General features: G+C 39.4%; 1 protein-coding gene across 1 annotated transcript; it reads left to right on the plus strand.

The window, feature by feature from the left end:
• Positions 1-674: 674 nt before the first annotated feature.
• Positions 675-27,989, plus strand: add2 (adducin 2 (beta)). Its single transcript, XM_042488466.2, is given in 16 exon segments — positions 675-1,017; positions 9,382-9,588; positions 10,187-10,328; positions 11,015-11,166; positions 11,590-11,670; positions 12,326-12,475; positions 13,254-13,397; positions 14,214-14,312; positions 15,090-15,266; positions 18,488-18,544; positions 18,547-18,738; positions 20,457-20,573; positions 20,683-20,769; positions 20,880-21,006; positions 24,143-24,226; positions 26,346-27,989. Coding segments are annotated over 15 exon segments (2,022 nt in total). The 5' UTR covers positions 675-1,017; positions 9,382-9,432; the 3' UTR covers positions 26,603-27,989.
• The last annotated feature ends 2 nt before the right edge of the window (positions 27,990-27,991 follow it).

Consider the following 27,991-nt stretch of genomic DNA (forward strand, 5'->3'; position numbering starts at 1 on the left):
AGATACTACAAATATATTACAAATTAATAATTTTGTATAAAAACAAAGGAGTTTATACAATATGATGTTCTGTTATAAAAGTCACAGCTTATTCAAGTACTGCTGAATCTATCAATTATCATCCCACTGACAGAAAATTAATTGGGAACTACACTGATAAAATATTAAGTCTTTTTTTAAAAAAAAACAAAAACAAAAACAAACAATTGTTAAATTTTTTGGGCTAGTTTTTAAAGATTTTTCTCCATCGGGTACTTTTAATTCTAAAGTACATTTTCGTAATTAATCCTACTTACTTTAAATTCAGTAATATTTTCACTGCAGGACTTTGACTTGTAACAGAGTATTTTCTTAATGTGGTACCAGTAGCCTACTTTTATTTAAGTAAAGGAACATTATACGTCCTCCTCCACTAAGTAGAAGTATGAAGTGGCCGAAAATGGAAATTCTCAAGGAAAGTAAAAAGAACCTAAAACTCACATATAACTGAAGTACTTGTGAAAAGATACTGTTAGTTTTTGTTTGTTTTGTGTGGGTGTCAGTCTCGATTCAGATGTGACAAAATCACTTTAAATCTCCTTTTAACAATGTACAGGCTCTTCTCCGTTAGGACAGGAGGTGGCGCCTGTTTGATGGGATATATTTTGTCTTACTTGAATTGGGATCAGCCAACTAAACAACATTTATTGGACACATTAGATTCACACCAGGGCTGCATGTAGGCTTCAAGAAAAGACAACAACAAATGCTTTGCAAAGGCTGACTCTCTGTGTGAGTGGGAGCCCCTGGGTGTCAGACTGTGGACAGGCGTGGCAGTGGGCTGGTCCAGGCGCACCGAGCGATGCAAAACATCAGGGTCCACTGACTTGGTATCAGCTGAGGCCCTGAAATAGTCTGACAAAGGAGCCCTGGTGTTGCGAACCAATAGTGACAGATTTATTGTAATTAAAGCACATCTGCTTCCTGTGTGGGTGTGCCGCACCCGCACAGAGGACGCGCTCCTGGGGATGCACTGAGGTGAGGACACTTGCCTGCTAACGTTTCTATCGAGTTGTGTCGAACAATCGTGGTTTAAATGGCTGGGCGTGATGCAGAGTCCTCCCTGAGGCGTGCATCGGCCGTGTGTGCACGCTCTTATGGCCTGATGTTTAGCATGTTGTTGTTGCTCACTGCGCATCCCGCTGCCTTTTTACACGTAGATTGTGCTGTGTGCTTGTTTGCACTGTTATTCTTCGGCACACGGCAGCCTCTCCATATTGCACATGCTTTCTCTTCTTCATTGTGCTCTGCAGATGGAGGCCTGTGGCGAGTGCAGGGTCCCTTATGTGCAGTTTGTGTCGGGCATTCTTACTGCAAGTCTGTGATGGCAGCGCTTTAAGCCGTGCAGTGTCAAATCTCCCTCATTAGCGTGCCAGCGATGGCTGTTTGTTATTTTACAGTAGCTCGTGTTGTGCGTGCTCTGGACGCTGAACAGGATTAATATGTGGGACATCATGAGCTCCTTAAGTCATTTGAAATATATATACATATTTGTAGATGCGCGTTTGCTACACGGGCAGAGCAGAGTGTCATTTAGCCGTCGCTGTCGGCCTCTGCATTTTGCGGGTGGCCATTAGCTGATCCTGGTGCTGATGCTGCAGCGCGTGCGAGTGTTGCTAGGCAGCCATGCAGAGCGCGGGCCGCTAGCGGGTGGAGGATGCTATAGAGCCATAAAACCATATTGTGCATTCACGTTGAAATATGAAGCGGTTGGTATACAATGTGGATCCTTGCACTCACATGACTATCTGATCGATAAGCCTGTCCTCTTCTTCCTCCCCCCATGTGGAGCAGGATGGTTGGGAGTGGATGCAGATTTTAATCTTTCTCAGCACAATGACAGACATGGGATGGATTAATCTCAGCTAGGGCAGTGGAGAAGTTGATGTTAAATTCTGTCAGTAGAATTTAGTTTTTATTAGCTCTTATCTAAATATGTATAAATGAAGTCTTTGATTATTTCTACTAAAATGATTGAGATAAGGGACTGTTCTTTATTTATCAGAGGAGGGGGTTGGCATGGGTGTGACTTAGTCTTTTGTTTTGTTTTTTACCCTCCTTGGAGCCACAAATATTTCTCCTTTAGCCTCCATGAGTGACTCAGGGAAAATGCATGACCCTCCCTCCGCCATAAATTAATTGTTAGAATTTAAAAACTTACTGTTCTTTGTATGAAAGTTAAAAGGTGAAGTCCTGGAGTTGAAAAAAAGAAACACACCATAACAACAGTGTATTCTTATCTGAATTTTTTTTTTTTTTTTTTTTATGTGTCAGGCAGGAATGTAAGTTTGAGATTCGTGTGAAATCAATATAAATGCACCTGAGTGTACGCAATATAAAAGTAAACAAAGTTTGATAGCTAACTGATGGCCTGCTCTTTAATTCTCAAACAGGACAACACGTAAGATCTAAACAAGTTGTTTTTTTTATGGAACTATAATGCCAAGTCAGATTTATTTATAGAGCACATTTAAAAGACAAAAAAAATATGACAAAAGTGCTTCACAAAGAGATTGAGAAACACTGGAATGATAAAATGAATAAGCAAATATAAGAAGATAAATGAAGGCATACAATACTGCCATAAAATCTGAATACAAAAATGACATTGCATAAACAATAAAATAAAATACTGGGAAAATATTTACTCAACACAAAAATTACATGAATAAATAAAAATAAAATACATGTAAAATTACAAGTAGGTATGATGGGTTTAGAAAGTAAAAACGTGCTTTGTTTGTAAATTATTTTTAAATGGGTTTAAACATGATCACAATTATTCACCTTTAGATAGCTTAAAACTAGTGACATAATTGGTTGGGATCCACAGACAGCCATTATGACATAAACCTAATGAAAGGGAAGCCAAAGAAAATCAATCCTGAGCTACTTAGGTAATTATACCTCTATCTGCATCTCTGCTGCTGCATGTGAGTGCTCAGACACAGACCTCCTAAAACCACTGCATGTGTGTAGATTAACAGCAGTCAATACAGACGTAGATGTATATGTAAAGATATTGTAGAGCAAACTTAGAAAACGGGTGGTTGAGTTCACGTCCTTTGAATGTGCGCAATAAGCCAAAGATCTCAGTCTTGCAGTAGAGCACAGCAGCATTAAATGTGTTGATCGGTGAAAGATACACAGCAGAAAGCAATAGCTATGCAATACTGAAATTCTGCTTTTACAAGAAGCCAGCTCCCCCCTGTGTGCTAAGATTTTATGCAACAAAAGCAAGGTGATGATGCAGCATGATCTGCCATCACAGTGCGAGTAAGGATAAGAGCAGGAGGAAGTGATGGTGGGCCAGCAGCCAGATCCCCATGTCTCCCCTCAGTCATTAGGACCCTCCCTGGAGAGAGAGGCTTTCTGTCTGCTGCCTGTCAGCAGCTGGGCCCCTGATACCCCCTGAGAGAGAGAGAGTCATATACACTGTGAACCAGCCTCTATTGTGAGAGAGCTACTGCCTCAAATTTAGGCTGTTTTAGACTGAGTAGCTTAACATAAGAAACATTATTTAAAAAATCCACATGGATACATTTGGATGAAGTGAGATTGTGTGATTGCTTAGAACTGAACATCAAATTAAAAGGGAAACAGCAGCTATTGGAAAAAGAAATATCTTAGATTCAGTTGTAAGTAGAGTTCAGTTAGTGCTTTCGTGCACTGGTTCGTTCCCAACCTTGGGGTTTTAACACCCACTAAGGGCCACCAAAGCTTCAAGGGAGAGCTCAGGACCTTCTTAATTTTAACCCTTTGAAACCTGATCAAACTGGTTCTTTTTTTTTCAAGAACATAGCTTGGAGGTAACAAGTAACTTAACAAGACATGGCCCAAAAATTAGCAAAAAATAATTAAATAATGTATGTTTGTTTGTCATCCAAATTGCTCACTTTATGCAAACTTTCTGCAGTTACTGTTCACATTAATTGTGCAGTTTATCAGTTCTTTGGTGCTGTTATTGTTTATGTGCATTAAATATATCATCGTTGTCAGGCACAGCCTCATATCTCCACATTTCACTATATACATATATATATATATATATATATATATATATATATATATATATATATATATATATATATATATATATATATATATATATATAAATCGATTTAATTGATTTTTTTGGTCCCCTTCTATGTCTGTCAGTGGGTTTTACCATTTCTCAACCAATGAAATGGGTTTTTTTAAATGTTTTTTATGTATAAAAAAACCCCTGTCTCCATTGGATCCTTTTAAAAACACAGTGGGTTATTTTTCGAAATCCTGAAGAATAGAAATTTCAGAGATAAGAGGTTTGTCCCCATACATCAGCTTTAAAATATGAAATATCCATAAAACCTGTTACATAGTCAGGGGTTGTCAGCTGGCAAAATGATAGGAAAGGGGAACCTTAAGGAAAAACATTCAAACTAGCTCTTTAGAGTGTGGCTGATTGTTGTTGGCTATAGCTGATGTAACATTTCAGTGCTTTTGAGCACAGGCCGATATTGTCGGGTTAAAGTGCACAGTTTATCCACAAACTCCATTAAAGGTTTAGTCATCTGTCAGAGTCTCTCGTGTGTAACGCAGTGAGCTTTGGACATACACATGGATGTGATGTCAGTCTGTTGTGCTGTTGTGCATCTGAAAAGCGTGTCCTGGATGTGAATGCATGTGATCAGGGATGCACAGCTGGTGATGCTACAGTAATGCAAGTAAGTCATTGAGTCAGTTAGTGAGATGTAGCACAGGAGAGAGGGCGTGGTGTGTCTGGGACCTTATCTGCTCCCTGCAGCACTGTGTGCGTGCGTGCATGTGTGAGCTGAGTGTGTTTCAGTCGGGGAGTGGCCAGCTTCTCTCTGAAGATCCTTACGGTAACTCTTTACCCTTTCTCCAATTACCAAGCCGTATCACTAGCTAACTTCCTGTCTGCATGTGAGCTCTGCTAATGCTGCATTTTCCAAAGCTGTGCACTTCCAGCACCCAGTGCCCTGAGGAATACAGCATCCTTAATGTGAGGGTAGGTTTTTCATCTAAATACTGCCGTTTGGAAATACAAATATTGTTTATTGTTGTCAATAGGAAACTCTGTTCTCATGGTAATGCAGGATATCGAATTTGCTTGGGTTTGATTGTACATAAGTGAGAGTATTGATCGAACTGACAGTTGTTTAAGATTTGATCTTTTTTGCTGGATCTCTTCGTAGTTTGGGCTGATGGGCAGGGCTTTTGTTACCCCTTGAGGCTCAGAAAGAGTAAACGCTATTCTGAATGCTGATCTTCTACCATTTGCACATTCACTTACATTTCTTTGTGTAAACCATGACAACAAAGACTTTTCATGCAAAAGAGAGGGATGACTGGTTGCTCTGTAGGCTATGATCAAACTTAGGTCAAACACTTGTGTCAGGTTCTCATGGAAAATGGGAACTAACACGATAAACAGGCAGGAAATCCAGGCACTCCAAAAATGTGAAACAAGAGGAGGAATTACATTGCAAAGCCTTTTTTTATAGTGGCTAAATCATTAAAAAAGCCAACATGTTTTGACCACTTTAAAACATGATTTAAAGCCCTGATGAAGACCAACAGTGGTCGAAACATGTTGGCTTTTTTAATGATTTAGCCACTATGAGAAAGGCCTTTTCATGTAATTCCTCCTTGTTTTTCACATTTTTGGAGTGCCTGGATTTCTTTCCTGTTTATATGTTTTCATGCAAATTACATAATGACTGCTGCTTTAGGAGCATGTGGCCTATAAAAGAATATAAATATAAAAGAATAGTTGTTCTTTTAAAACTAAGTTTCATAATATATATATTTTTCTCAATCATTAAGTCATATTTGCTCCGTCCCTGTTGTACTGCACTCTTACCTCAATTGCTTGGCGACGTATTACAGGAAGTGATGACTTGAAACATTTTTAAAATACAGAGTGTGTCCATTATAAAAACTAAAAAAAACTTGCGTCTGGATCCAGCGTGGAGCAACATGCAGCTTGTTGTCTGCTGGTCAGTATCATGTTTGCCATCCGCCGGCACCTTTGACTCAGCCTGTCCTGCCATAAGAAAGGGACGGTTGAGCTGCCACAAATTGCTTCATTATTCCAATTAGTGGGGACGTGCGATTTCTAATGTATTTCTGATTCATGATGTGTCATGATGTGCCTTCAGGCTGATCTCCAGAAGTTTCTGAAGCTGAACCTACTGTATTTCTTCTATTTTGTAAATGGACTGCATCTTGTTAGTAATTTGAAGGTTCAAGAATTCAAACTCTGGGTAAATTCAGCTCAAAATCGCTTTACCTGCCATTGTTGCTCAAAAGATTTCATTTGATAAAGTGTAGTTGTCACTTCATGCGATAAATTAGGCGGAGTGGTCGTCTGAGTAAAGAAGTGAATTTTGCAATCATATCCAGCCACACCTAGCTTTAGACATGTCCTGATACAAAAGTCAGGGTTGCAAAATCTAGATGCAGATGGAATTCTCTTATTTACAAAGCTGTTCTTGGCCTAGTTCCAGCATATTTATGTGTTTACAAAAAAATGAAAAAATGGCTGTGCTCTCTGTTCAGAGAACTTGCTCTTATTGTCTAGGGTTCATACAGAGTTTGGCAAAATAGCTTTTATGTATGCAGCTCCATATACTATGTGGAATCTTCTGCAGGAAGACTTAAAGCTGCACTCCTTTCCTTGAGGCCGTTTCAAAGCACTGTTGCACGACTTTTGTATGTCATGTTCTGCATGTCAATGTCAGGGTGTATCTTCACTGGTCTTATGATTGTCTGGTTTTTATGGTTTATTTCTAGCATATATTAACATACTTTTTAGTCCTTCCTTGTGGTAACTGCATTTAATGTTCTTTTTTATTGTTTGTGTTGGTGGTGTATATTTTGATTTTGTATTGGTCCCCTCTTAAAACAATAAATTACAATTTACAAGTGGCCCCCAAGCAAAGCAAGTTGAGTGTCCCTGCTCTATGGCATAGTACTTAATATACTTGATGCATATTTAATGTCTTTTAACCCAAGGAATCCTTACATCAAAGAGAGACGGAGCAGGGCCCCTCTACTGCATACTATATCGTATTAACTTGAGATAATTCCCTGAATATGATTTGGGTCTGCACCCATTTCCACTTTGCTGTACTTTTGTCCATGCTATGACGACAGCAGTGCATATAGATGCAACAGCCTGTAGCTCCTCAAAATCCTTGCTACTATTTTGTTATATTTTTCTATTTTTTCAAAATTATGGCCCCTTCTGCTGAAGCACGACTTTTCTGCGATAGAGAATTACTTGTCAACATCAGGAAAGTTGTGTGGAGTTTGGACTGAATGCAGCAGACCGCGAGAGGATCCCCAACAACGGCATAAACTAAGTGGTCAGTCAGACCAGAGGGGAGAAACAAAACCAAAAGTGCCGGATGAAGAGAAGGAGGAGAGCCGGCATCAGGGTAAGGATGACCCAGATTGGATCGAGAGCTGTTCCTCTACCAAGCCTTCTTCTGGCTAATGTCCGGTCGCAGGAGAAAGTGGATGAGATGTGATTTTGGCTCACTCAGCAACAGGAGATCAGAGACTGCTCTGCGCTGACTGCACTTTTGCCAATGGTCTCTGAGGTCGACGGTGTGTCACCGTACACATAATAATAATGATAATACAGCTAACTGGACATTATGTGTCAATACAGCACATTGATAAGGCATTTGCTAGCTCACATGATTGCACAAAGACTCATGGGTAACAGCTTGCATATCCCCAGGACCTAAAACCGGAAATGAGTTAGGGTTTAAGTACTCCTGGTTCCCTTGTCTCAAATGGTTTTGGGTTTGGGAATAGGTTTTCGTTTAAATGCTTGATATAAGGTCTCTGTTAACAGACTTTCAATTTTTCTTTTAAATGGCATAAAATATCATGCCATGTCATATATCAGCAAATACCCCACTCTTGAATTCTGAAGCTTTTATGCATCTTAAAAAAGGTGGTTACTTACAAGTGGCTAAATAAGACTACAGAATGTCATCAAGCAGAACGCAGCTTTACAGCCTTGTTGTGGTGGCGGAGTTAAGTGGTGCGACGTGGCGTACCGTTAGCTTTTCACTTGTGGTGATTGCATTTAGGCTTCAAACCTGAGAAGTGTCAAGTAGTGTTTATTTGTAAAGGTTATCTTACTAAACAGAACTTGTAAGTTTATATGTTTTGAGAGCTAATTTGGCAACTCCCATGCAGTAAGTCTGGGTACTCATGGTACCACACACAGTTTCTTAATAATTTCCAGTACAAACTCTGCCACCTGCCTACTTAGTAGTATCACATGACCAGCCCAGTACACCACGACTTCCACTGGCTTTCAGTTAAACAAAGTATAAACTTCAAGATTCTACTCACCACCTACAAGGCCCTTAACAACTGGCTCCCCCTTTCTCTCTGACCTCCTCCACCAGCACGCCCCCTCCTGATGCCTCTGCTCTGCTGATTCCAACCTCCTGCAAATCCCCAGGACCAAGTGCGAAGCATGGGTGTCAGAGCGTTTTCAGTCGCTGCCCCCTCTCTATGGAACTAACTACCAAACCACATCAAAAATGCCTTAACACTTTCAACATTTAAAAAGGCCCTCAAAACCCAAATTTTTAGATTTACCTTCTTAAGCTACACCCCTCATATTCTTATTAGTTGATAGTAGTTGATTTCATGTATTCTACTGCCTTTATTGGAGAATTTTACTGCTTGTTTTTATTTATTTAAATTAGGGGTCAACAGATATTGGTTTCTCAGGACTGATTCTGATACTGATTATTAGTGGTTAATGAGACACATAATTGATATTTGAAACTGATATCCATTTTCAATAAAAATGAAAATCTTTCTTTCAATATTTAGAATTTGGACTGTAACAAACCTCAACACAAAACTTTGCTTAAATGCTTTTAGCAAATGTTAAATCATAAGTGAAACATTCAACATCAAGTACAAGTTCCCAGCAACTTTTTAAATAAAGTCAAGTAAAGATTGTAATTTAAAAAATGAATTTAGGAAATAGCTCTCTGAGTTTTACAAAGTAAAAGTTCCTCCAGCGCTGACACTTTCTTTGCTCTTTTTATTAAATTTATCATTGATCATTAAATAAAATGGTGTAACAGGCAAAACGCCAAAAATCGGTTCTAATAATCAGCGAGGCCGAGATCCTGTTGACCCCTAATATATATCTGACACTCTGTAAAGAATCTTTGAGGACTTTCACAAACATGATGTTAGTCCGATGTATTATTATGATTGTTATTATGATTATGATAGGTCTGTAAAAAACACTGTTTAAGCAGCATTTATAATATTTACAGTCTTTCTTTACAGTTATCTCCACCCAGCGCTGTTTGTAAGACACCCATTGCAAACCAGTAGAAGATGAGCAAGTCCCCCACCCCCAAAGGCACCCCGGTGCAGCGCAGCCCCAGTGATGGGGTCCCCGAGGTCCCCGAGGTCCTCCAGTCTCCTCAGCATTCCACACCCAGCTCCGGACCCCAGCATAAGAAACGCATCTCCAGCCTCCTCCAGAGTCCGGTGAGACGGCTGTGTGTGTGTGTGTGTGTGTGTGTGTGTGTGTGTGTGTGTGTGTGTGTGTGTGTGTGTGTGTGTGTGTGTGTGTGTGTGTGTGTGTGTGTGTGAGATTTATTGCCTCAGTCCTCTTCCTCTCTCTGCGTCTCTTCTCCTCTCCTCTCCTCTCCTCTAGATGTGCTTATCTCCTCACATTACAATAAGTCTGTTCTCAAGAGCCACTTGACAGCTGGAGCTGCAGTCAGTGCTGAACTCATTCTGAATGACTGTGTGTTTATGTATATGGGAGGGCAACAGTGAGGCTGCATGATGCCAGTGAAGTTGTGTGTGGAGTGGAGAGGCTGTCCATGAAGTGAAAGGACTGATGCAGAGGCTGACTCATTAGATATGCTCACTCACCTTTGCCCTCGTAGTGTAGGAGTGTGTTCGAAGCCCCCGTGAATTTTGATGTGATTACAGCATCTTTCACATTATTCTTATGGAGTTTTTCTTGTCCAACTCCTACACACTCAGTATCACAAGAAAAGTGAAAAGTTTTGTAACGTGTGGTCTGGTTCTACGTGTGTGTGATAATATGCATAAACATCTGTGTTTGTGTGTGTAGTCGTTCAGGGAGGAGCTGGATGTGCTGATCCAGGAACAGATGAAGAAAGGTGGCAGCTCATCCAACCTATGGGCACTGAGACAGCTGGCTGATTTCATGGCGTCACACGGCTCCCCGGCCGCCCTGCCTGTCTCCCCTTCTAGTACGTGCGCAAGACTTTTTAATAAAGCTCTGATGTAATCAGTAATTTAAGGGGGGGGGGTCATTAGTTTTTTTTATTGCTCATTGACCTCTTCCAATGTTTTTAAAAGAAATCAAGCTAAATTACTACGGTGTCAAAGGGTTAAACAAATTAGGTGAGTTCTTATTTTCCACATAAAACTTCATTCACCTCTCGTCTGACGTTAATAAACCTTCCTTATAAACCTAAAATATCTTTTGTGAGAAAGGTCTGTTGCAGTGCCACTGAAGATTATATTAAGGTTGTAAAAAGTGAAGTATATACTGACACCGTCCACAGATTTGCAAAGTATGATTATTTTTTTAAAAAAAGGAAACGGGTGTAAAAATTTGACGTCAGTGTGGATGAAGACTAATTAACTGGAGACGATTAACTAGTCCACAGAGAGAAAAGGATAATATTGTATTTGTGCTATTGTTTCATTTGTGTTAACATTAAAGGCCCCATGCACAGGGGATTTTTCAGTCATTCTTGCTGATTAGACCTCTGCTTAGGTTGATGTTTGGCATGTTGATGTTTAATGTTTACCTTGAAAGGAATCGATGAACCACCCTCCTGCTTATTTATCATTTGTGTCTTCAGCCTATCATCTTCACTGCTCTGTCTCTGTCTCTGTCTCTGTATGGTGTCCTCCCTTCCTCCCGCAGACATGATGATGGTGACACCCATCAACGACCTGCAAGGCTGGGAGCCCGGCAGCATGGTGAAGGGGGAGAGGTTGATGCGCTGCAAGCTGGCCAGTGTCCATCGCCTGTTTGACCTGTACGGCTGGGCCCAGATCAGCCGCACCTGTCTCACTGTTAGTCCCACTATCTTTTCACACAATTACATAGCTGACTTATTGTTTTTGTCCTTTGTTATGAGGAAAAACACATACTGACTGAACCGACTTTGTCATCAAAGGGTTAAAGCCCATTATGAGTGGTTTTCTGTGGAAGTGTAGCTCATATCTGAAATGGATGGAGTTGATCAGGCTGGTTTGGTGCAAAAGATATTAGAGGAGATGATTTATTTGACAGAAGTCTTAAGGTACTGTAAGGGTAATATCCAACCACGAATAGAGAAAAAGCTGTAAATTTATTAATGAATAAAATCATCTCAATGTTTCTATGTTTCTGTGCTCTGTTTCAATATATTTAAAGTGCAATTAGAGCAGAATTTAAGGAACATCTACTTTCATTATCTGTGTGTCTTTACTAACATCCCTCTTCTTCCCTGACAGCTGCGTGTCAGTAAAGAACAGGAACACTTCTTGGTGCTTCCAGACGGTCTGGCCTACAGTGAGGTCACTGGATCCAGTCTGGTGAGTAACGCTCATCACAGTCAGGAAAAAAGGCCAATTTATATTTTCTGTGTCCGCAAGGGTCCACTTTGGTCCGTTTGATGTAAAAGTCGTCATCCGCCCACTGGGGCTGCGTGGAGATCTATGGACGTCCATGTGCACACTTAAAATTTGTCACCTGTATTGTGACTGATGCCGCAATACAGATGCAAATGTAAACATAACTGTGTCACTGGGGAATGGAGGGGAGGTAAAAGAAAAGGAGGAAAGCAGGAAAGGAAACGAGAAGACATGGTTTAAAAAAAGTGTCTGTGTAGGCATGAGCAGAAAGATATTTTTTTTAAATTATTTTTTAAGGATCTTTCTATTCATTATTGTTGTTGCTTTATTTTATTTTTTTTTTTTACCTTTTATCCAATATCTAATACAATATAATTACTTTGTTGACTCTGTATTTGATTATATGTATGCACTAAATTGTGAATAAAGAGTTAAAAGAAAAAAAGAAAAAAATTAATAAATAATATTTGTGACTGTGCATGCTCCAGTCATGGATATATATATATATATACAATCTATTATATAATATATTCTGTTCTCAGCTATTATATATAAACTAATAATTAATCAGTAATTCATTCATTAAGACATAACCTGCTTTTATATGGGTTTCCAGGTAAAGGTGAATATCCTGGGTGAGATGGTGGAGAAGGGCAGCACCAACCTGGGCGTGGACACAGAGAGGTTCAGCCTGCACTCAGCCATCTACTCGGCCCGGCCAGATGTCCGCTGTCTGCTTCACCTCCACACACCTGCCACGGCTGCGGTGAGTCAGCCTGGGTTTATGCCAAAGGACAGGTTGGCATTCTCTCACAGCTCTGTCCCCTCCTGTTTAGAGGACACCACTACACTGCTGCTGGTCACATCCAGATACACACAGAAGAATGAGGGATTCATCAACAAATATTCATCCTTTTAAAGGAGTAGTTTGGATCTTTTTTAAGTGGGGTTGTATGTAGTACTTATCAATATTGTTTTTTTATTTGCCAGCCTGGAGCCCTACTGTGAACCTGTAAATGTTAAGTACCTCAGAGTTTTATGTTATAAATTATAGTATGAGTTCCCAACATTGAGAAACTGCTGGATGCTAACTTGCATATGTTGTGAAATTTGCATAATTTGCATAAATACACAAATACATTATCAGTTCGCCAGTAACAGTGTGTTTAAATTTTAGCTTGCTGAACACAGGAGCAATAACAAACAAAATAACTGATTGCAGCCAAAGACAATATTAAATCACTGATTTTCTAATTGGAGTCTGGCTTTAAAGACAACATTGATGGATATAATGGCTTTAGTTCCACGTTGGAAAGCACTGCCTGATGGCAAGCTAAAGCGGTGAAAATACAAATATAATGTACACTTAAACTGATATTGAATACTATCTAAACTACATATTTTATTGTACATATTTTAGGATATCATTCAATAGTTGTAACAGTTGCAGCTTTGTCTTGCTCTGTTTGAGTCCAATAACATTAGCTGATAGTCCAGCTGTTTAGTAACCTTTGCTGCCATGACTGACGGCTAACCGTCTCCAGGTTTCAGCTATGAAGTGTGGCCTCTTGCCTCTGTCCCATGAGGCTTTGCTGGTGGGCGATGTGGCTTATTACGACTACAATGGAGTCATGGAGGAGGAGGAGGACAGAGTGGAGCTGCAGAAGAGCCTGGGGCCGACCTGTAAGGTGAGCAGAACGCCAGAGAAAAGACATTTGATCTGAAACGTGCATATCATTGCCTGATTGAGTAGTTATCGCTACGGTGCGTCCCACTTGGCTTGATTCAGCTTTCTGAGTGAATGAATAAAAGACAGGAGGTGATGTGGTCTTACACTGGATTAATTATTGAAGCTGCTGCTGCTTGGAGGCTAAACTTGAGAGTGTGCCCAGCTTGCAGGAAGCGTTCCCACAACACTGGCTAACATTGTCTACAAGATGCAATCATGTTTTAAAGAAAACATTTGAATCTAATATTCAAAGAACGTTTTAAGGATGTTTATAATTTCAAATAATGTTCCTTTAAGGTTCACTGCTGACTAAGATGTAGCGTTATAACTGCAACGTTCTGAGGATGTTTTGGTGATGTTGAGAGGTGACAGATCATAGAATGTTGTTTTATAAAACGTTCCCACAATGTTACATGAGAGCATGTTATTGAGGACTGAGATTACAAACCATTTTTTAATTCAAATGTAATATAATGTGATACGTTAACAAAAAAAAACCCCCAAAAAAACATTTTAAACATTTTTTTCATGTTTATAGGGAATGTTACCCTAACTCTTAGAAGAACGTTCTGGGAACTAAAAGAAAACTTGCTACTGAAAACGTTATTAAAACCTTGCATTGTACCGTTCTCAGAACGTTATTGGAACCAAAAATTGCTAGCTGGGTGCCTTCTCATTGTACAGTGATGTTTCTCAATAACCTGCAGATGTTGCAAAATAGAAAAGGTGAAGGTGGTTTTCATTCTTGTGTAAATGTTGATTTCATGATGTGTAGGTTCTGGTGCTGAGGAATCATGGCATCGTGGCTCTGGGGGAGTCTGTGGAGGAGGCCTTCTACACCATCTATCACATCCAGGCTGCCTGCCAGATCCAGGTAGCTCACACTCACACTACAGTGACTAACAGTTGACGTACCGGAGACAAAGTGTTGCCGCTGCATATGTGGGTGTATGTGTGAGTGGGAGAGTGAGCTGGAATGTGTACATTGTGTACATGCACCAATTTTGCACTGGGGCACTTGCCCTTCTTTTGGTACCCTTTCACTGAAATCGAGCCAGCTGCACTGCAGTATAATACACTAGAGGAGTGTCGCGTGCCAGAGAGACACTGCAGTAATCCTACAGGACGCACAGTGGCCTGTAGGGAAGAAGATACGCGGCTGTGACGTCGGTGGTCCTTCAAAAAAACCTTTGACCTCTGAGCAATAGTGTTTTGATTTCTTTGAAAAACAAACATGGAGAAAAAGAATAAAAAAAATAAAATAAAAATAAAAAATAAAGGTTAGGGTAAAATGTCTTTAAAAAAAGAAAGCTGGGGACTAAGTATATTTATAATTATCATAATTACATATTTAAAATTATGTTATGGAATTTTTATAATTTTTCAAGCACATTTTCCAGGTCTTTTTTTAAACTTTGTTTTAAAAAAATCAGGTGATTATTCTTGTCATAAATAATTTTGGGGACATTTTTTTGTTGTAGTTTCTCATTGCCTTTACATGTTTTTGAAAGAAATCAAGCCAATTTGCTCAGGTTTCAAGGGGTTAAATGTGTGTGAAGTAGAACTTTAACAGAAAAGAGAAAAGAAACTGGTATTTTTTTCCCTGAATAAAAAGAACCTTGCTTTAAATCCTTGTTTGGTTTTTTGCCAGGTGTCAGCTCTGTGCAGTGCCGGTGGCGAACACAACCTGATTCTGCTGGACCGGACCATCCATAAACCCAACATAGCCGGCACCGTGGGCTGGGCTGGCTCTACTTTTGGACCCCTTCACAAGAGCCGCATCGGGGAACACGAGTTCGAGGCCCTCATGAGAACCCTGGATAACCTGGTGGGTAGCACTTCTGCTAAACAGAAACATGATGATTGAGGATTAAGAAGTCTTTTTGATGGTGTTAAAGTGCCAGCAGATTTTGGCTGGATTTCTTCAGTGACTCAGAAATGTATGCAGGAGCTAGGCCATGTAGTGCCTTATAAATGATTCAAATCTAAATCTAATCTAATGATCAATCCTAAACAGCCAATGCAGTGAGGCTGAAATAGGAGTGATGTGAGATCTACGGTCAGTTCAAGTTAAGAGCCCTGCATTTTGGACAAGCTGAAGGTGCAAGAGGGCAATTTGACTAAAGCATGTGTAAAGGGCATTGCAGATGTTGAGATGGGAAAAAATCAAGAAGTGAGTGATACGTTTTAAATTTAAAACACAAATTTTTTTTTGCAGTGTTTCTTAGTTGAAAAGAAAATGCCATTTATTTATTTATGGAGCTTTACAGACCCACACTAGGAAAAACATGTCAGTCTGTGCTGCACTGATTTGAAACATTCTCTCTTTAATGTGTCCCTTGCTCCAGTTTTGCGGCAGTGCGAAACTAATTTGCAAGATTACCCCTTTTAAGATTTGCTTAAATTTAAAGGGTGGCACAATAAAAGGTTTTACTCACCTTGATGTGTGTGGGAGGATTGCTGATTTGCAGCAGGTCTGTCAGCTGCAGCTCTCCATCTAACCAGATCACCGTGGCTGCTGCTTCTGTTACCACTCCTCCCATGCAATGTTTAAAATCCCAATCCACTCACAAAAAGCGCTGCTATAGACCAACTTTTATTGAACATGACCTGTTTGATACGAATGCCATGTTCATGTGGTGGTTAACCCTCTGAAACCTGGAGGGATATCACTTTATTTAAAAAATAAAAAAAAGCTAGGGAAAACATGTCTAGGGAAAATGGCTGGGGGAAAAAAAAGATAGGGGGAAAAATATATAATTATCATAATATAAAATCATGTTACAGAGTTAGATAATTTTTAAACACTTTTCAACATGTTTTGTTTGCTTTTTTATTTTCTTTTTCTTTATTTTTTTATAAATTTATTATTTGAGAAATTTTCAGGTATTTTCAGGTATCATTGCCTTCTTCCCATGTTTTTTAAGAAATAAAGCCAATCTGTTCAAAGGTTTAATGTGTTTACTTTTGTAAATACCTTCATGCCAACCTCCAGGTCAGAACTATAACAGGGAAACTTGTATTTTTCAGAAAGCAAAGATATATTCTCAGCAAAATGCTTGATTATATGAAAGTGCCTGAAAAGACAAATATTAATATGTCACAAAACGTTTTTCAACCCAAAATGAAGAATAGATATGGTGCTATATGATCAATGCGCAATATTTTTAACCCTCACGTGACCACTTTTACAATCTTATGACCGCCTTGAGTTGTCTGATGATGTGAATGAGTGCGGGAATCATTCTCATCTACCATCAATCTTATACCATGTGAATGCAGCATAAGTGTTGTGACACAAACTGCCTCATTTCCTGCAGCTGATTCATAATAAAAGGATAAAAGCCTTCCTGTGGTTTGCCGATGGAAAGCTTTTAATGTAAAGCAGCATGCAATGTTCAGTCTGCATCAGCAGTAACTGCTGAATACAGACCAACCACAGAAACTTGTGCACTGCACAGGGACTACTAAAGCAATAAAAGCAAAACATAATGCTGACATCAGTTAAAGATTTGGCTTGATTGATAAAATCGATACCTTTCTCATACCTGTCTATAAGCTACAACCAGCATCCAGTTAGTTTAGCATAAAGAGTGGAAACACAGCTGGGACTCCCATAAAAACTTGGTATTTCAGCCGGGGGTAGTGCTTAATGTCCTGCGTAATTTTGTCCTCGTAATTTTTTTTTATATTAAAGCTACCAAAACCGTCAAGTATAAAGTACTTTTAAAAATTTTTTTTTTTAAGATATTTTTTGGGGCTTTTTTATGGCCTTTATCAGATAGGAAAGCTGGAGAGATGACAAGACACAGGGATGAGAAAGTGGGGATGACATGCAGCAAAGGGCTGCCAGTCAGTTTCGAATGCGGTGCAGCTGCAGCAAGGACATGTAACCTCTGTATATGGGGCGGGCGCTCTACCAACTGAGCTACCCAGTGCCCCAAGTAGAAAGTACTTTAGTGACCTGTGCAAATTGGCTTGAGTACTTGCAAAAACATGGATAAAAGGCAATGAGTAACTGAACAAAAAATGACGCCTAAAAAAATAGGATGGAAATACCTGAAATTTGCAGAAAAAAAGATGCACAAAAAAGAAAAAAAAAGAAAAACAACAAAAACGGAAAATATCCTGAAAATTGATTAAATGGAATAAAATTGTTTTCTGTCATCAATTTTAAATATATAATTGCAATAATTATAAAAAGTTTTCTTGATATTTTCCCTCGGCATTTGATGATTTTCTAATGATTCTCTCTCTCTCTTTTTTTAAAGATAATTTTCAGGACTTTTTTTCGTCTTTCACAATGTCATGTTTTTAGCAATCCCTGTGACATATCATGACAAGTTACCGGTTGCTTTCTTTCTGAGGGCTGAGATGAAGCTGTGTCAACTGCTACGTCCTACAAAGCCATGTCCATCGGTGTGAAATGCCATTTTTTTAGGGAGTCAAAGGAAACCATCAACAACTTTTTTTTTCATCATATTTTTTTTTTTTTGGGTTATAGTTTTCTTGAGAAACTTCTGTCTGAAGTAGCAAAATCCACTTACATTCACATACCACTTTTGCTTATTCAAACAACAGAATGGTAAAAATAACAAGTTGGAGTTTTACGGAGGTCTCTGCTGTTTGTCCAATTCCCTCAAAGTGACTCCAACAGTCCAGAGAGTCAAAGCTCCCGGCCGAGATGTAGTGCTGGACATTGTTTTGTTGTTTTGTGGGGTTTAACTAACCATATATATACATATACATATATATATATATATATATATATAGTGTTAATAAGTGAGCGTTAGAGGTGCTGGTAGGCAGATTTTATTGCCTGCAATAAAGTTATTTAAAAAATATTGAACTATTCTTGTAGGTGCAATGTCACACTGTAGGTTGAGGGAAGACACCATAAAGACTCTCATTGTCAGTGCTGTTATTCCCGGCTTGATTGAAGCTTGACATGACGCAGTGCATCTAAAAATTACTATAGCAGACTGTTGGGAAAATGACTGTTTTTCAGTCCATTGTGAGCTGACACTTCTTTCTTCTTTTGTTTTTCAGGGCTACCGTACAGGCTACGCCTACCGTTTCCCTGTGCTGCTGGAGCGATCGAGGGCCAGCGGAGGGAGGTGGAGGTGCCTGCAACCGCCACGGCTTTCCACCAGTTCGATGATGACGGGGTCCACCCGGCTCTGAGGCAGCACCCTTTCGCCCAGCGCCAGCAGCAGGAGAGGACTCGATGGCTCAACACTCCCAACACCTACCAAAAAGTCAGCCAGGAGCAAGCCAGCCCAGGACACCAGCGCACCACTGTGAGAAATCATTTGATTTATTGAGCAAATTGCACTAAAAAAGTTGCAGCCTTGACATGTGAAATAATCATGATGGTCCCAGCTGTAGTCCAAACACATACGTTATCTGCACTAATTGTTCACTGAAACATACACAATGTTGTGCAGATTATTGTGGCCATTGTGTAATGTTTCAAAGAGGAAGGGAAAGTAGATTGTCTGTCGTGATATGTAATTATAATATATATATATATATATATATATATATAAGCTTAAGAGCAGAGAGATTAGAACAGAGAGTGAGCTTAACCCTTTGAAACCTGAACTGACATGCTGCACACAGGCACCTCTCACAATTATTTACCGTTTTGAAATGTGAGCAAATCGGTTTAATTTCTTTCAAACACGTGAAAAACACAATCATCAACTTGGCATGAAATGTCCCACAAATTGCTGAAAAAAATTGTGGAAGGTGGCAAGAAAATAGCTTGAAAATCTGCTTTAAAAGGAGAGAGAGGGTTGTTTTTAAAAAAAAATTTAGGGAAATATTAAGAACATTTATTTATAATTTAAAAAACTGTATATTTAAATTGTTTTCCAGGTAATATTTTTGTTCTTTTACTTTTCTTTTTGTCCTAATTTCAGGTAATTTTCTTGTCAGTTTGCTGTCATTTCTTGTTATTTTTGGGGTAATTTCTTGTTAAGTTACTCATTACCTTTTTTCCATGTTTTTTGTTGAGTCATCAAGACAATCAGCTCAGGTTTCACAGGGTTTAAGTGAGCTGTGAGGAGGGGATCGAAAAAGGCCTGAAGCTGGTGGGTTTAAAATAAACACTTATGCCAGGAGGAGACAGACACAGAAACAGTGATTAACTCACCATCTCTCTGATGATTTAAAAAGAAACTGATTATATGTGATGTGCGACTATCCCTGAATCCAAAATCGACAGCTTTCCCTCTGATTCACATGGAGGCTGATGCACACAGGGGAGCATTTGTTTTTAATTTTGAGAGGATGAAGCAGGGCTGCAGTGATGACTCCTTTCGAGACCAAAACAATAAGAGAGTGGCTGTGTTACATCAGTGGGCGGAGCTTTGCTCTCCTCCTCTGTTTCCTCTCCTCCTCAGTCCCTCCCACCCTCCTCTCTCTCCTCTTGTCTGCATTGCAGGGGAGAACCCACTGCCCCGTGATGACTGCTGCACTGCAGAGTCTGCCCTCTGCTGGATTTACATCCATATGATCAAAACTTCTCAATGAAAACATACTTTTTAATCGAAAAATACTTTTTGTTTAAAGATTGGTTAGATTTTTTTTTTTAACATGGGGGGGGTTACAAAAATCATCTAAAAAATGTTTTAGAAATTAGGTAGGATTATTACAAAATTATCTAAAACTCATTGTAATTCATTGTAATAATTGTAATAATTTTATATTTAAAATTATTTTACAGATTTTTTTTTTTTTTTTACAAAATATATGAAATAAATACATTTTTCAACATGTTTTAGGTCATTTTGTATTTGTTCTCCCCCTTTCTGCTTATTTCAGGTTATTTTCTTGTAACTTTTTAATTTTATTTTTTGCAAATTTCTGGGCCATGTCTTGTTAAGTTGTTTTCTCATGTTTTAAAAGAAATCAAACCAATTTGCTCAGGTTTTAAAGGGTTAATGGACATATTGAAAAAAATCAGCTAATTTTTCTTGAGATATTGTCTCAATGTTGGTTGTCTATCCCTTAGTGGTTGAAGACAGAAGAGGTGACACAAGCTGGCAGCACAGCCATCAAGATAGAAAACCCAAACCAGTTTGTGCCTCTTTTCACCAACCCTCAGGAGGTGATTGAGACTCGAAACAAGGTAACTTTTTGCTTTTGGTCTTTTTTTTTCTCCCACAATCACCATCTAACCCGAAACCCTAACCCTGACCCTGTCACATGAATCAAAAATGTTTAACTTCTTTCTTCAGATCCGACAGCAGAATCGTCAGGACACGAAGACAGCAGGACCGCAGTCTCAAGTCCTCGCCAGCGTTATAACAGTTGACAGTCCTCCGGTAAACTGCAGGCTCACTGCTCGCCAAACATCTGCCTTCTTTTCCTCTCCAAGTCCTCCTCTTTAACTGCAGTATTAAAAGCTGTAATTTTGTCTCTGCTTGTGTATTAGTCTCCAGTCAGCCCGCCTAAAGTCCCTGCAGAGCCAGAACCTCCCAACCCCTTCAACCAGCTGACAGATCAGGAGCTGGAGGAGTACCGCAAGGAGGTGCAGAGGAAACAGGATGGAGGCACCAATGGTATGATTCACTCAGCTCAACCCAGCTGACTGTAAATAATGCTGTTTAGATGCTTAACCATGCAGGTACGGTACTATAGTTCTACAGATGAGAGATTTATAATTTGATCTATCCTTCAAACCATATTATTATGTACCTTTACAAAGTAATTTCCATATATGGCTAAAAGTACAAATGTTACATCCATTTTTTTTAAACAGTATCTTTATCTGAGTTTTTACTATGGATTTTAATGGCCACATTGAAGGGGGAAAAAGTTGAGACTTAGAGAATTAAGTCATAATATTATGAGAAAAAAAGTTACAATTTTATGAAAATCAACTTGTACCACAAATCAGCTGGATAAATGCCCAATATAGTTTTGTTATCTGGCTAGCCTTTCCAAGATCCTCCTTCCAAAACTTTCGACCACGTTACATTTCCACTAAGCAGCGGAAGAGTGCGCCTTCAGCATTATTACATTGGAAGCATGTGTCTCCATATGCGACGGTTGAACATTTCATTCCAAAACCACGGGCATTAATCTGCGACTGTAAGCCTCCACTCCTCTGGGAAGGCCTTCCACCAGAGTTTGCAGGGATTTGCTCTAGTTCAGCCACAAGAGCTTAGTCAGGGTTGGCAACTGAGGTTGGGTGATAAGAACATAGACGTATAAAGAGAACTGGATACAGAGTCAGAGTCAGAGCCCCCCCCCCCATTCCCATTCAGTCCTTTTGAATGTGTTCAGTGGCGCATGAAGTCAAGAACGTTCCACTTCTATGTGTAAAATTACCCAGATCTTCTGCTCTGCTTCCAGATCACTGGGCACACAGAGTAAAACATGTACAGCAGCAGCCACATTCCCTTTGAAATGTTTACAGCACGCCCCGACAAACTCCCACCACTACTGACACAAGACAAATCCACCAATGCTGCAGTCTGCCTATTTGCACCCAGCATTTTTAAGCACTTTTCCCAAATCTTGTTTGCCTGATTTTCAAGTCATTCTTTTGTACTGTTTTGCTAACTTTGGAGTAATTACTTTCTCTGTTGCTCATTGCCTTCTTCCCATTTTATGAAGTCAATTTACTCAGGTTTCAAAGGGTTAAACACAGACAATATACCTGACAAAAGAGGTAAATAACAAAATCCATTGTGTGAATGTGTTAACGTGCTACACAATAAGTTTGAGCCAGCAGGTAAACTTATAGATTTCGTTAAAACGTGGAAATTTCTATGACCGCAGTGTTGCCTCTTTCTCCCATGGAGAACAGCAATACAGCAGCAGTAAGGCAGCAAGGCATCTAAGGGGCGGACTCACGTCAGTGATCACAGGGGTACAGAAACTGAGGGTGCATTCCGAATCGCATTCTTTTTCTTTTTACTTTTAGTAGGTACTATGGCTGCCCTTGCAAAGTATGAATGTTGCATGCAGTATGCACATAATCAGGACGTACTACGTCTTCATAATACTGCACCTTGAACTGTGACCCTCTTTCTCATATAACTGTTACCATGGAGATAAAACAAATTCACCAAACTCAACAGAGACGGAGGTTAAGCCGGAGAGCTCTGCTATTGTTACTTAACAACATTTAACTTTTAAGTTAGAATTGCATACATCATGGAGCCTACATATGCATTTCTCTATCACTGTTATTTTTATTTATTTTTGTTGGTGGTTATCTGTATGATTTATTATATTCACCATGTGACTGGTCATCAGTCACTTGAATTCACGGTCATTCATCATTGCGGCTTCTGTCAGCTGTCACCCAGCTGGCTTGCACACTGCAAAAAGTGGCCAAATGTAGTAGGACATCCTGGTATTTTTGGCATACTGCATTTAACATTTTCATATTGGGACATACTACTCTTTTTCTGCCATACTAAATAGTATGGTAGTATGGCTATTGGAACGCAGGGTGAGTCTAACATATTGACTATGGAGGCCAAACATCTCAGATTCTAACTATTTACACAGATTTTATGTCTGAGAGTGAGTGCTTGAAGGTCAGGCATTGAGGCAAAGACAATCTTGAAAAGACAGAGTGGAGTGAAGCTGTTTAAATATTGGCTTGATTGGAGATGAAGAGCAGCTGAGAGCACCAGGTGGAGCTGATGAGGCTGATGAGGAGGAGTGGCTGGGTGGAGAGGGAGGTGGGGGTGAAGTAAGTGGACAAAATCCTTCAGCAGCAGGAGAGACACTGAGCAGACTGTGACACCACCTTCTAATTCATAAGACATGAAGGCGTGACTCACCGTGTACGAAATGTAACCCTTACCCCAACCATGACCTTAAAGGCCTCTCTTATAGTCTTATATTTCATAGCTTCCTAAATGCTAACTTCAGGGCCTCCTCTTCTGGACTAAAAGGAGCAGAGGGGATTGATTGAGGACCAATGTATATGTGTGGTTGGCGAGTTGCATAGTTTTAATTCATTTTATCAACTGATTTGAGACAAAGGACAAATAAAAAGCTTTTCCCTTTTTTTGTAACTGATTGGAGGTTAACAAAAAAACCCAGAAAGCGTAATATACATGTTTATGGTGAATTTGAGTAATTTAACTATTCGTATTATTTATTTGTTATTTTAGACTCATTGGATTAGATTATATTTTGTTGTCTTTTACTTCCAGTAATTGTCTGGCGCCATAGGTGCGTCTAAATACTTTTGGCGATATTAGGCGATAACAAAGGCATTTTGATATGCTACTCTATTAATTTTCCTGATAGTGTTCTGCACATTTTCTTCTAACATTCTTAAAGGTGCTGTGTGTAACATATTAACTGCCAATATATATTTTAAGGTTACAATTTGAAATGTCCTATAGGTTCTCTCCTCTTCCATCCCTTATAGAAATAAAGCATGAAGCTTGTGATGTCTCTGCCCTCCTCTGTTTTGCTCTGTAAAACATGCAGCAGATTTCCCGTTAAATGACATTGCATGATAAAAAAAAAAAAGTCTAAAAATGTACACAGACTCATTTTTGAAGCTAAACAGCTACACACAGCATCTTTGGCAAACTTGGTTTCACTTGTGACTGTCGTGTAAACTGTCTTCTCGTCTCTTTGCCTCACAACTCTAACCTCCTGCACAGCTGGGCGCTCACTGTCCCTCACTGTGTGTGTCTTTGTGTGTGTTTGTGTAAGTAGGGGAGGAGGTGGCAAATGAACAGGAGTCTCCCCCCGCTACCTCCCCCACAAAGGGCCCTCCGCCCAGCCCCCCTCCTCTCTCAGGTAAGGCTTGGCAGAGCGCTGACTGTCTGCCCTGCTCGCTTTGCACGCTGCGTGTCCGACCAGCAGCCTGCTCCAAGCCTTACAGGGACTCATGTGTTCAGTGCTGCTTCTGCCTTCTTGTGCTTCAAATGCTCACCAACAACTGTGTTACACCTCTTCATGTACCGTCTACACCATCTGTTAGCACACATTCTGGATTAATTAGGCCATTTAATGCCAAATTGTTGTGTATTTAGACAGAAAACTTTTGTAGGATGTTGGAGGTATGATTACTATTTCTTTTATCAAAAAATTATAATCTCAATATAGAATAATGGAGATTAGAGATAGCTACTCTTCTCTTGATTATGGGTACATTAAAAAGCGCTGATTCACACAGTCAGGAGGATATATGGTAACAAAAATCAAACATTTATATACACGCCTCAGTCCATTCAAAACCAATCAATTTATTTTTGATGCTCATAGCATAATTTAAAAAAAAAAAAAAAAACGCTTCATGGTATGCCCTCACGGACTAGTTTATTGTATTTGACATTTTTGTAAAATTTTTTGCATAATTAGTGTATGAATTCTTAAGTGATGGCCAAAAATGTGTTTTGTGAGGTGACAGCGACCTTGACCTTTAAACACCAAATTATAATCAGTACATTTTTTGAGTCCAAGTAAACATTTTTGCCAAATTTGAAGAAATTCCCCAAAGACATTCTTGAGATATATGAATAATAATCAGAATAATCAGAATAATGAGACGGATCCAAGGTCATGGTGCCTTGACCTTTGACCACCAAAATCTTGTCAGTTCATCATTTAATCTAAGTGGACATTTGTGCCAAATTTGAAGAAATTCCCTGGAGGAATTCTTGAGATATCGTGCTCACAAGAATGGGACAGACGGACAAAGGCATGGAGACATAGATATCATCTCAGCAACAACATCTCACGCCACAGACAGTGTCCCGCTTTCTATTGATAGACTACAGACCTCACTGTAAAAAGTTTTCTACTGAAGAAAGAGTCCTTTTGAAAGCTGTTAACAATGTTGGGGAATCAAAAGTCAAAGTACATGTACACTATTCATCTTCTGCATGACTATTCTCAAGGTTACTCAGTTCTCAGCTGGAATCAGAAAAATGCACAACTTCTAGGAAAACATGTGTCATACTGTATGGCAAAAAACATCTTTCGAATATATAACTAACAACAACAAAGACTACTTGACCAAAAGTCAAAGACTGAAAAAGCTTAGAACTGAAAGTTAAACTTCCACCCAACTACCGAAAAATGACTCAACTACATGAAGTTAACTACTCCTCAGTACTACAGTACATGTTAGAAACCTAAAGGAGTAACATTGGGCTTCTGGCTTTATTGGCATGTGTAATGTGTGATGTTTCTCATGAAAGACATTTTGACTTGACGTAGCAGGAAAGCACAGGTTGAACTCATAGCATTAATAATGGCTCTGTTCCATTTAGCTTTGCCGGTAAACCAGCATTACCCTGGAAACCTCTAAAAGTAAAAGAATGCAGACATTATGGAGCAATATGGAGAAAGCCAAATGACACCTTTTTTTTTTTTTTACCAAATTATACCAAAAATAATGACTATGTGTGTTAATGCAAATAACAGAAGAGCAAGAACAGTCTGGTAAGTTCAGACAAGTAAATCACTTAACTGCAATTCAGCCTTAAAAAATAGGAAAAGACAACACTTATGATATTACAATATCTAAAATATAACACGATATTGATATCATTTTAATGTTTTCCAGCTCTGCGTCAAAATGTCTGGTACACGTCTGTTTTCTTACCTGTTATCATTTGATCTACATTTCAGCCCATCTGTCTCTGTACCCACTGTATCTGTTGTACTCTCTCCTCTCTGTCTGTGTGTCCTTTTCTGTGTCACTCCACACTGATTCATAGGGCACTCCTCTGGTGCTTTGGTCTTGTCTCACTAGTAAGTACAGAGAATGACAACCCACTTCTCATTAAGCAAGCATGTTCATCAGCAGTGACACGTCCAGCATGTAGCTTTGCAGCTCCACCCAGCTCAAGGCTCTCTGTCTGCCTGCTGAATATCAATTTGTTTCGATTTCTTTTTTAACTTTGAGCAGAGGAGGCAAAGACCGAATCTCCAGCCATACAGAACGGAGGCGAGGAGGAGAAGCAGACGACAGAGGAGCTGGAGAAAGGGATGAAAGCGCTCTCAACCAACGACACCTCCTCCCCCCCTGCTGCTCCACCTGCTAAACCACAAGGGGGCACCCCTGAGTGCTCGCCCTCCAAGTCCCCGTCCAAGAAGAAGAAGAAGTTCAAGCCGCCTTCGTTCCTGAAAAAGAGCAAGAAGCAGAAGGAGAAAGCGGAGACCTGAGGTTTCAGTGAAATACTGCTGTGAAACATTTCTTAGCGCACCATAAAAATAAACGTTTGTTTTAACTTTAAAAAAAAAGTTAGTGACCTTGTTGCCTTCAATTTTTTTAAGTTGACTGAATTTGAAAAGTTGAGTTTTAATGATTCAACTTGTCTTTTCAAATTCAGTCAACTAAAAAAAAAAAAATTAAGGCCGCCTGCACAGTTCACTTTGTTTTTTAAGTTAAAACAAATCATTCTTTTTACAGTGTGTTTGACAGGAGTAGCTGATGAGTTAACCACATCCGATCTATTCAAACACAGTTCATTAAGGTGTCGTTTACAAACGCGGTGTGCTAAATTGACGTACAAATACTTAACTGTAACACTGGTACTCACTGATTTGATCTAAGTGGTGATTCATATTTAGCGGATTCAAAAACACTGATAATAATTTTCACATACTATTTGACCCAGGTCGGACACAACGTTTTGATGCTTCTTGTCACACACTCACACACACACACACACACACACACACACACACACACACACACACACACACACACACACACACACACACACACACACACAGTCCCTGTATTACTCATGTCTTATTTTCACCTGCTGTGCTATCAAACCATTACTTAACTTCACTGTATTGGCGTTCACGTTCTTTTCTAAAACTGGGTGTGATCTTGTGCACTTGCCGCTCAGAATTTGTTTCATACCATTTTTTTTAAACCCACAACTTTGCAAGACACAGTGGAAGATTTACGTCCTCTTGAATTATGCACCCCACCTCCATGTATAGGCACTTGGCATATGTATATAAACATTCTAGTATGTTGCATTTGTTCATCATCATAGGCATCTTCTAGTCACCATTTGGTTCTAATGATCAGATCGATGTTGCAGGTATATCATGTGAGCACAGGTGCAGTCCATGTAGAAATATGATAGCTACTGATTGTGCTCTTCTGAATGCAGGTTTTATGTGAAACTAACAGCCTATTGACGTTATTACAGCAGGGAAGAACAAGGAAAAAGAAACCGGAGGGGGGGAATATGATGGCTCACGAGCCGCTATATAAATGCCTCTATAACCCAAAACAGGATAAAGCATAAAGAATTTGTTGCTTACCGATGCAGTTTGAAACCTAGAAGATACTGAAGGTACTAAACATTCCACTTTTCTCATTTTCTTTTAAATGTATGTGTGCAAAATACCTCCTAACAGTTGTATTTATTTTCCGTTTTATCCAGTAGCTGTTAATCAAAATGCTGATGTGTGATGTTTGCTCATGGTTTTAATTTATTTTATATTAGAATGTATAAGTGAGTGTTGCAAGGTTACCATGTATCAGTCATTAAAGATCAACTTTGATTTAAAACCAACTGGACATGTAGT

This window comes from Plectropomus leopardus, chromosome 4, assembly GCF_026936395.1.
Source record: "Plectropomus leopardus strain MGB_pleo_1.0 chromosome 4, ASM2693639v1, whole genome shotgun sequence".
NCBI classification, from domain to species: domain Eukaryota; kingdom Metazoa; phylum Chordata; class Actinopteri; order Perciformes; family Serranidae; genus Plectropomus; species Plectropomus leopardus.